Source organism: Rhea pennata, chromosome 15 (assembly GCF_028389875.1).
Source record: "Rhea pennata isolate bPtePen1 chromosome 15, bPtePen1.pri, whole genome shotgun sequence".
In the NCBI taxonomy this organism is placed as follows: domain Eukaryota; kingdom Metazoa; phylum Chordata; class Aves; order Rheiformes; family Rheidae; genus Rhea; species Rhea pennata.
In genome coordinates, this window is record NC_084677.1 from 3142189 (window position 1) to 3152552 (window position 10364).

Consider the following 10364-nt stretch of genomic DNA (forward strand, 5'->3'; position numbering starts at 1 on the left):
AGGGAAGAGGCTCCTCGGTGCTGCAGAGCAACGAGCACCAGCCACATCCGTCCTTCTCCGCGCGAGCGACAACGAGAGGCACAACAAGACGTCCCATGGCGAGGGACACGGACTCGTCTGGTGCTCAGGCTGAGAGCGAAGCCGAGGGAAGCCGGGCCAAGCGCTCAGCTGTCAGAGGAATATTTCTTGCCATCATTATTTTTTATCTAGGATTGGTCAAAAGCGTTCTAGCCAAACGGGCTTGCCTGACTTAGAGGAACGTTCTTCTGCAAAGAAAGGAAAAAGCAAGCAAGCATTTTTTCACCACGGCTTTTCTTTTCTTTTCTTTCTTTCTTTCTTTTCTTTTTTTTAATTAGATCCAAAGGAAGTCCCCAAACCTGTCTTTCCCTTCCTTTTTGAAGAAAAACAAGGCTGAACTAAGCCCAAAGTCTGTGCTTTGTTCTCACAAAATCCTCTAAAACACCCAGGAAAATGGCTGGCCTCGAAGGAAGCATTGGGCACTTGCCAGGATTTCCCATCGAGGTCACCGACGGGGCCGGCCCCTGCGCAGAGCCCCCCTTTCCCGCCAGGCCCCCCAGTTTCGCGGCAGTGCCGTCCCCAGCCGCTCCGTGGGGAGCGCTCCCTGCCCGCCGGGCTCTCGCCCCCCGCCGGCTAGCGGCCCGCGGAGGAAGGGCGGGAGACGGGCACGAAAGGCCCAAGGCGCGACGAGCTCCGGATCGGCTCCAACGGGTCAGTTCGTTGCCGGCCTCAGGGCTCAGGCTGGCTGCGGCCCTGACGTGAGTTTGCCAGGTCTCTGGTGCTCCAGGGCCAGCCCGGCGACGCTTGTCTCTGCCTCTGCCCAGCGCCTGAACTCGGCTGCTCTGGCCCTGGGCTGCCGGGCGGGTGTCCGCCAGGGAAGGTGTTTTATTGCACGGAGATGACAATGCTCCATGCTGTTGCCAGACTGCACTCTGGCTGTTGGAAAAAGTCAGTCCGGGAGGATTAGCCGTGTGCGCCTGACCTTTCCGCAACACGTCGCTGTTCCCAGCCCTGCGGCAACGCTGCTCAGGGTGCCCGAAGCCACGGGGCAGGAGGCCGGGCGAAGCGCGCCGGGGATGGGGCGGCCGGCGCACGTGCGCAAGGTGCCTTTACTCCAAGCAATGCCGCTCCCCGCGTCGCGGGGCCGGGGCAACCCGCCGGCAGGGGCGGGCACAGGCCAAAAGCTACACGTCCCTCACCCGCAAGGCCCCGGCTGCACCTGTGCCACGGGGCAGGCGCTGACCCCGCGGCGGGGCGGCAAGCACGCAGAACGGGAGCTTGCACAGCGCAGAGATGGGCGCAGAGAAGGGCCGAGCACCCTTTCCCTGGGCGTAAAGTCCCCGCTGGCTGATACAGAGCGGAGCAAGGATCCCGCAGTGACCTTTCCACGCTGGCGAAGGGCCGTGCAGTAATTGCAGCGGGCATTGCGTTGCAGGGCGATACCCGCCCCCCCGGCACGCGGCCTCGCAGGCCGACGGCTCCATCTCCCCCGCAGAGCCAGGTTCCTGCCTGGCGGTGAGGCAGGAGCAGGCCGGAGCTCACTCGATCTTCGTACGTGGTCACTGGTATAAGCCACGACCCAACGGGGAAGGTGCCGGTGCTGTGTCCCGGGGCAGCCGATTCGTGCCCCTGCAAGCACTCAGCTTCCTGCAGAGCTGGTTGTAGTTGAGCTATACTGAAGAGCTTCCTACACCCCCAGGGCAGCCTTAGAGAAGAGAGACACCTCCTCAGAGACAGGCACCAGCGAGCCTAGCACAGGATGCCATCTGCTCCCCGTCCGCTCCAGTCGTCCCATGCCTCAGTTTCCCCCTCTGGGCAATCACAGTTGCACCAGCACTGCCAGTTCTGCAGGCACCCGCAGCAGAGCCCATCGCGATGGGGCAAAGCTGAGGGGCCGGTGTGGCTGCTGAGTCCCACGGAGGCAGCGCCTGGTGTTTTATTACCCATGTGTTTAGCATTACGGCTGCTCGACAGCTCGCGATGGCCAAGACAGCAGTGAGGACTCCAGGAGAGACGGGGAGCGCATCTCGAGCGCAGATTTGGACGAGACCAGGCCAGCACCTTCATGGGCCAAGAAGTGTCCCAAAGTGGGACTTGGGAAGCCAAGAAGCCCTCTGCCACTGTCCCGGTGGCTTTAATGCTTCCAGGAGCACCAGCAGAAAGTGCATGGTGGGCTCATTTTTCAAAAGGAGATATAAATGTTTGTGAAAGTAGAGGCCAGGCAACCTGACTTTGCCTCTCCATGAATGATAGGGGTAGCAGACCCAGGGAGGAAGATAATCTAATCAGTGCAGATTGCAATGAGGATATAGGAAACAGATTTGTCAGACTGACTTGACCTCATTTTTGGGAGTTACAAGTTTAGCCAAAAAAATATTGACTGTTGATGTCTATAAATAGTCTGATAGAAGTGCATGATATTTTAATTAAGAAAGCGGGTAAAGAAATCTCACCAGGATGCACACCAGGCTCAGCACTTTCTAAATACAGAGATGAAAATGGGGAATCATCTTTGTGGGGGTTTTTTCGACTGCGCTCCCACATGGTGCCTACCCTAACATTTCTATCAAAGACTTGGAAGAAAACCCAATCTCATGACCAATGGCTTGCAGATGACACCAAGATCAGGGAAATGGAAAATAGAAAAAAAAAGAGAACTCCCTGGCGAGGAAAGATCTGGATCCGCAAGTGAGCAGACAGCAAGAAAACAACGTGCATTTCAGTACAGCCAGATGTCATGCTGTACGTTGAGGAACCAAGACCCACCGGGCTTGAGAGATGAGGAGTCTTTGCTGGCAGACAGTGACTCCAACGGAGCCAGGAGAGCAGAAGGAAGGCTCTGGGAACATGATCTTCAGGGCTGGTGTAAGGGTCATTGAGGCTGCTGCTGTGCAGGGAGGCATAGCTGGGACATTAGGCAGCAAGTACGATGGTGCAGCCCCAGGGGCTCAGCAGTGGTGCTAGGGTCCGTGGCCTGCAGTGTCTGTTGTGGTGTCTGAAAAACTAGAGAGGCTTCAGGGCAGAGATGGAAAAGGTGCTGGGGAGTGCTGTGCCATGAGTGAGAGGGCTGAGGGATCCTCAAGGGTTCCTCTTCAAAGCCAAGGGATTGACTCCTGAGAGGTAATGATGAGCCTGTCCTCAGAGGCCTCCACTGATGGGAGACTTCACCAGCCTGCTCCAGAGCTTTCCCAGTTTGCCCCAAGGGACATCCTCCCTAGGCTCAACTTTGATCTTCCCTGGTGGAATCACAGCCCTGGGCTCCCTGTCCTGCCGGGGGGCACAGCCCAATGTGAGAAATGCCAAGAGCTCTGCTGGGACCGCAGGGAGGAGAGGCTGGAAAGCTGAGTGCTCACTGGGCCAGCAGTGAGGCATGATGGGTGCTAGCCCTGGAACTGCATTTGACCCGTCCCCTGGGGAACCTGCCATGCTCCCAGAGGCATTGCCAGCTCTGGAGGAGCCTGCCGATGGCAATCAGGATGGAGCACTCGCCAAAAGGCATGCACAACCCAACAACTTCTCCAGCAGTGCTGGGGTAGGGCCCCGCCACCTCCTTGCAGTGATTCCTGGTCACCCAGGCAGAGCAAGGAGAGCCCTGAGGACTCATCTGCCTAGATTTTAATGCCTGATGATCCTTTCTCACACAAGATTCTTAAATACTGGAAGACGTCTAGGCAGAGATGTTGCCCAGCAGAAGGTCCTGATGCGATTACTAGCAGTACCCAGCCCCAGCGCTCTCACCCATAACCACCACAAACAGCACAGGGGATCCGAATTCAGCTGTCAAGAAGGGACAAGACTATGTGGTTCCTCTCCCTGTGCAGATGTTGCTCCATCTGCCTTTCTTCAGGGTCCTACTCAGGCATCACTGTGCTGCTGCTGAGTGGGTAACACCCCCCAAGACTGTGGGTAGCCCCTAAGGTTCCTTCTGCCAAACCAGGAGTTGGGTCCTCCAAGGACACAACCTGCTCTGGGCCTGACTTGTGGTCTCCAAGCAGAGGTATGGCACTGGGGCATGTCACACCCTACACATCTAAGGTTGGAGATCCAATCCCCGCACTTGTTTTGGGGACCTGGGTTGTCTTTCCCTGTTGTCTCCCTGGGCCTGTGATGCCTCCCCTGGCATCACTTGCTCAGGAAACTAAGAAGAATTAGGGATAGATGGAGCAAGGTGACCACAGCCATAATAAGACCACATTCCTCTTTGGAGACCCATACCAAACCCTTAAGTAAGGCACACAGCACCCGCAGCCCTCAACAACAGGCATTTCATGGCCGCATCAGAGGACACCTTTTCAGCTCTACCCTCCCCCCCCCCCCCCCAGCCTCTTTTCTGAGGCAGATTCCAAAAAGCACCAGAGACTCGTAGTTTTCCCAAAACTGCCATGCCTTCCCCCATAACATACACATATAACCCTATCCACCCCCAAAACGCTGCTCACTGTCCCCCAGGTCCCATCTCCTACTGTCCACCTCTGCTAAGCCTCCTGACTGGGCAGCAAGATGGCAGGACGGCAGGACAGCATCCCTTTCTCCACAGCTGGTGTGCACATGTGGGCCCAGAGCAAGCTGGGAGGCCCAGTGTAGCTGAGCCGCATGCCCAGCTGGCTCTGCAGACCTTCTGGGTTCGCTGGCACCGGAGCCCTTCTCACAGTGCCAGCGCCTGGGCCTGGCTTGGAGACTTCCCCAGCCCAGCAGCCTGGTCCCTCCACCAGCCTCTGGTGGTGCACGAGCTCGTAGGCTTCCTGGGAGCAGTGTGGGGCCTATCACTTACAAGGGAAATGTCCCCATGGGCTTAAAATAGCCTCATGGAGCCCTGCCAAGCCACCAGCCCAGGAGCTAGGCTTGCTGCCATTTATGCAGGGCCTGAAGAGTGGGCAATTTTGTGAGTGATTCAGTTACCCTTGGATGGGGATTTCTGCAGCCCAGGGAGCCCGTGCTCCTCATTGCAGGTGGCTGATATTGGCGCGAGGTGGGCAATGCCATCTCTGCTGGGTGCCCTGCGACTGGCACTGCTCACCACCAACGTACAGGGGCATGGAGATACAGGGAGAGTGCAGCCTGTGGAGTGTTTCCCCAGACACTGCCCTCTGCAAAGCTCAGCCCACCTCTTCTCCAGCACTGCCCAACTCCTTCACGTGGTGCCATGGCAGGGACTGTTGGTCCCACTGCACTGGTGGGACATTTCCCAGCCAGCCCAGTATTGCTATGCACAGGGCCAAGAAGGCTCCCTGAAGCGCTGGGAAGGAAGGGTGTCACAAGACAGCCAGCATGCCTGATGTCTGGGCTTGCTTTGCTCAGCCAACAACATGGGAGAGAGCTGGGGCATCCATGGGGACCGGCATTTCCACTAGGTGAGGTACCAGTCATGTAGCCAGCACCGGAAACCAAATCTACTGAAGGTTGTGACACCCTGACCCTGTGCCTCACTGCAGCCATCAAGGCCACTGATGGGTGTAGAGGAACTGGGCAGCCCACTGCCCTCAGCGAGGCCCAAAGGGCAGAGGTGCCCTGAGGTTGCACTGAAGATAAAAGTGGAAGCTGAATCTGGATGGGAGTTCATGGGGACACAGAAGCCCTGCACCTCTGGAAAAACTCAACATCCTGGGGGGCATTTGCCTGGGATAGCCAGGAATGGGGGGAGGCCAGGATTAGCAAATCTGAAGCCCACACATGGGTGCAGTGTCCTGGACCCTGAGTCCATCCTAAGGTGACACATCCCAGGTCCTGAGGGGCATTTGCCTAGGATAGTCAGGGATAGGGGGGAAACCAGGACTAGCAAATCTGAAACCCACCCATGGGCCCTGAGGTGACAAATCCCAAGTGGTAGAGCCTAACCCAAGATGACATGTCTTGAGTGATGAAGCTCAACCTGAGATGATATAACTCAGGTGGTGGTACCCACTCTGAGGTGGCATGTCCTGGGTGATGGAGCCACCCAGGTTGAGGCAAGGCAAAGAGTCCCAGGGGCCGTGGATGATGGCCCATACCAGTTCTCAGCAGGAGAGGTCTGTGCCAGGCTGGTAATGCCCTCTGCATTTACTGCCCAGGAAAGTGAGCACCCAAGGCTTTCCTGAACTCTCTGCTGCCCATGCCCCAGTTTGGAGGTAGCTGGTGCCCTGCAAAGCGACGCAGCCCCCCACCAATGCAAGTCACCCGGATCTCTGCGGGCGACATCTCCCCAGGGTGAAGCTGTCAAGTGCAGCAGCTGTGAGCTGCCCCCCGCTGGCTTCTCCGCAGCCTCTTCATGGTGCCTGGCGCTGCCCTTGGCCCCGGCCCAGCGAAGGGGAAGGTGAGGGGTAAAGCGAATGCCTTTGCCCGGTGGCACAGAGGAGAGGCTGAGTGCTTTGGGCAATGGGAGCCCTCACTTGAGCAGGGATGTGTCCTGTCCCCTTGCAAACCCAGCTTGCTCCCGAGCAGGGATGAAGCAGCAGCAGGCATCTGCCCGGAGGGATCACCCCGTCAGTCGCTGCTCAGGTGCTGTGGTCCTGTCTCGTGGCAGACAGTCGTGCTGGCTCTCACCCTTACCCCGCCGTGGGTGCTGGCCTTGGGCAGCTCCATGCTGGGGCTCCCTGGAGCTGCCTGTGCTGCTGGGCAGGTGCCTGCAGCTCCGTGAGCCCAGCCACGTGGGCCACCGGCACATTGAATGAGCATGGATGCAGGACCCTTCCCAGCGCACAGGTTTAGGGAGCGGTGGCAGGGTCCCAGCGGCCCCGAACATCACCAAACACTCCAAGTGCTGCAGCTCTGGCCCCAGGAGCCCAAGGGCTCCCTTGCCCTAATGCTCCTGTGATCAAAGGATCTCCAAAAGCTGATCAGTTTGGTCTCCCTCCCATGCCAACCTCCTCTCCATGGCCAGCCCAGCCTCTGCTAGTGGTGTCCAGCACCAGAGCTACGGGGTAGCCAGATCGCCTGGGTCCCCAGAGAGCAATGGGACACAGCAGCAGGGAAGCTGTCTTAGCCCAGGATCCGTGGTGGTCCCAACCTTCATCCGGGACCAAGGAGAACCCTGAGGACCTTGGAAGCACCTGGACTGCGACACGACCAGTCAGGGGGATGAGGTGGTCTGGCCACAAGTGCCCCGTCCATGAAGCTAGGGAAGGAAAGCCCCCCCCCCCACACACACCCCTGGTGCAGCCCCCTCCTTCCTGCGCGGACAGGCTGGAGCCAGGCGGGGAGGTGCAGCTGGTGCCTGCGCCGCGGTCGGTCATTTCCCCGCACGCCGCAGGAGCCGCCCCAAACCCGCCCCTCGCCGCCGCTGCTGGGGCGCCCGCCGCCTGCCAGCTGCGAGCCCCGATTCCCCGGCAGCCTCCGCTTCCCCCGGCCCCGTCTGGGAAGGGGGATCACACTTTAAACGCGAAAATAACCCTCGAAAAGGCTTGAGACGGCAGCAGCATTTTGCGTCACCGGAGAAGCCGGGTGCAGGGAGACGGGAACCACCCCGAAAGAGGTCGATTTTGCTAAAAATGAGCCGGTCGGCGGCCAAAAGGCGCCGCGGCGGCGCCCCTGGCCGAGCGACGTGTGCCCGCGAGCCCGGCTTCGGGCTGAGGGCGAGGCGGCCGCCAGCTCCGGCCGGCGCGCGGCCACGTGCCGGAGCCGCGCTCGCGCCTCGCGCCTCGCGCCTCGCGCCGGCTCAGCGGGGCCGAGGCGCGGCCGGGAACGCTCGCGGTCCGCAGGGGAAGGCTCCGGCCGGAGCGGCGCGCCCGGGGCCTCCCAGCGTGGCGGCGGGCAGGGAGCCGGCGGGGCGCCGGCGGGACCCACCCCCCCCCCCCCCGACCCCGTTACCGGAGCCCCCCTCGTCGGCGGGGACGAGCCGCGATGCCCCTAAAAGGCGGCGCGCGCCGCCGGGCCGGCGAGGAGGCGGCAGCTGCGGGCGCCCCAGCGCCAGCGGCGGGGGGAGGCCGTGGGGGCCGGCGGCGGCGTGGGTCGGGCCGGCGGCGCGGGCAGCGCCGGGTCCCGTTACAGGGCTGTTTCCATACTTAGCCACCGGCCGGCGGAGCCCCGGCCAGGCAGCGCCGCGGGGCCAAATTAACTCAAGGGCAAGCAAGGGTAAGGGCAGCGGCAGGCCGGCGCGGGCGCCCCGCGAAGGCGGCAGCCCCCCGGCGCCCGTGGGGCGCGCCGCGCGGCGGCGGGGGGGCACCCAAAGTGCCGACGCGCTGGGCCTGCCCTCCCCGGCGGGGGAAGGGGCCCCCCCGAGCCTCCGCGGCCCCCTCTCGCACCCCGGGGCGAGCAGCCGTCGGGGGCTCGGACCCGCCAAAATCGCCGCCGGCGGCCCCCGCGGCGCGCCCCGGAGCCCGGCCCTGGCCCGGGCCTCGGCCCCCCGCGTCGCCCCCTCACCTGCGGCGCCGAGGAGCAGCAGCAGCAGCAGCGAGGCCGCGCAGCAGCACAGCACGCCGAGCCCCTTCATGGTGGCTGCCAGGAGCTCTCTGCCGCCCCGTGCCGCTATTTATACGGCGGCGGGGAGCAGGGCAGGGCGGCCGCCGGCACGGCCCCGCACGCGGGCCGCCCGCCCGGGGGCCCCCCGGCATCGCGCGGGGCCCAGCCCCGCGGCCCCCGTGGCCTGGGCTGGCGCCAGCGGCTGCCCCGTTCCCAGGGAGAACCGTGGGGAGAAGTGGGCACCCCGTGGGGGGAGCTGGGTGCCCCATAGAGAGTCATGGAAGGAGGTGGTGACCCCCCACAGAGCCATGGGGAGAGGTGGGTGCCCCATGGAGAGCCATGGAAGGAGGTGGTGACCCCCCACAGAGCCATGGGGAAGAGATGGGTGCCCCATGGAGAGCCATGGAAGGAGGTGGTGACCCCCCACAGAGCCATGGGGAAGAGATGGGTGCCCCATGGAGAGGCATGGAAAGAGGTGGTGGCCTCCCATATAACCATGGGGAGATGTGGGTGCCCCATAGAGAGCCATGGAAAGAGGTGGTGGCCTCCCATATAACCATGGGGAGAGGTGGGTGCTCCATAGAGAGCCATGGAAGGAGGTGGTGGCCTCCCATAGAGCCATGGGGAGGGCTGGGTGCCCCATAGAGAGCCGTGGAAGGAGGTGGTGGCCTCCCATATAACCATGGGGAGATGTGGGTGCCCCATAGAGAGCCATGGAAGGAGGTGGTGACCCCCCCACAGAGCCATGGGGAGAGCTGGGTGCCCCACAGAGAGCCGTGGAAAGAAGTGGTGACCCCCCACAGAGCCATGGGGAGAGGTGGGTGCCCCATAGAGAGCCGTGGAAAGAAGTGGTGACCCCCCACAGAGCCATGGGGAGAGATGGGTGCCCCATAGAGAGCCATGGAAGGAGGTGGTGACCCCCCACAGAGCCATGGGGAGAGCTGGGTGCTCCACAGAGAGCCATGGAAGGAGGTGGTGACCCCCCACAGAGCAATGGGGAGAGGTGGGTGCCCCACAGAGAGCCATGGAAGTAGGTGGCCCCTCCCCAAGCCATGGGGAGAGATGGGTGCCCCATGGAGAGCCATGGAAGGAGGTGGTGACCCCCCACAGAGCCATGGGGAAGAGATGGGTGCCCCATGGAGAGGCATGGAAAGAGGTGGTGGCCTCCCATATAACCATGGGGAGAGGTGGGTGCTCCATAGAGAGCCATGGAAGGAGGTGGTGGCCTCCCATAGAGCCATGGGGAGGGCTGGGTGCCCCATAGAGAGCCGTGGAAGGAGGTGGTGGCCTCCCATATAACCATGGGGAGATGTGGGTGCCCCATAGAGAGCCATGGAAGGAGGTGGTGACCCCCCCACAGAGCCATGGGGAGAGCTGGGTGCCCCACAGAGAGCCGTGGAAAGAAGTGGTGACCCCCCACAGAGCCATGGGGAGAGGTGGATGCCCCATAGAGAGCCATGGAAGGAGGTGGTGACCCCCCACAGAGCCATGGGGAGAGCTGGGTGCTCCACAGAGAGCCATGGAAGGAGGTGGTGACCCCCCACAGAGCAATGGGGAGAGGTGGGTGCCCCACAGAGAGCCATGGAAGTAGGTGGCCCCTCCCCAAGCCATGGGGAGAGATGGGTGCTCCATGGAGAGCTATGATGAGAAGTGTCAAGTGTGTCCCCTCCACCCCGAGCCATGGGGCAAGTTGGATGCACCCCGAGCTACAGGGTGAGCCCCGAGGAGAGCCAGGGGAGCCCACGGCCGGGGGCACATCCGGGTCCCCTCTGCGGGGCGGTTACAGGGTACCCAGCCACGCGTGGGGCCGGCCGAGGGCGGCCTCCGCACCCCTGCCCCACCGCGGGGACGGGGACGGGGACGCGGCCGCCGGGCCCTGCTGGAGTACGGCTGCCACCTCCCGGCTACGGCCACCGCCTCCCGCTCCCCGGGGCCGGGCCGCGGCTGCACGCCCGGCCGCGGGGGCCCCGCGG

The 10364-nt window shown here is 62.4% G+C and overlaps 1 protein-coding gene across 1 annotated transcript in view; it reads right to left on the bottom strand.

The window, feature by feature from the left end:
• The window catches only part of SRL (sarcalumenin), a 32658-nt gene extending 24212 nt beyond the window's left edge, over positions 1 to 8446 (bottom strand). The window contains exon 1 of the mRNA XM_062588141.1: positions 8353 to 8446. Within this exon, the coding sequence (XP_062444125.1) occupies positions 8353 to 8422 (70 nt within the window). The 5' untranslated portion in view covers positions 8423 to 8446. The remainder of the gene's footprint in view (positions 1 to 8352) is intronic.
• Between the last annotated feature and the right edge of the window lie 1918 nt (positions 8447 to 10364).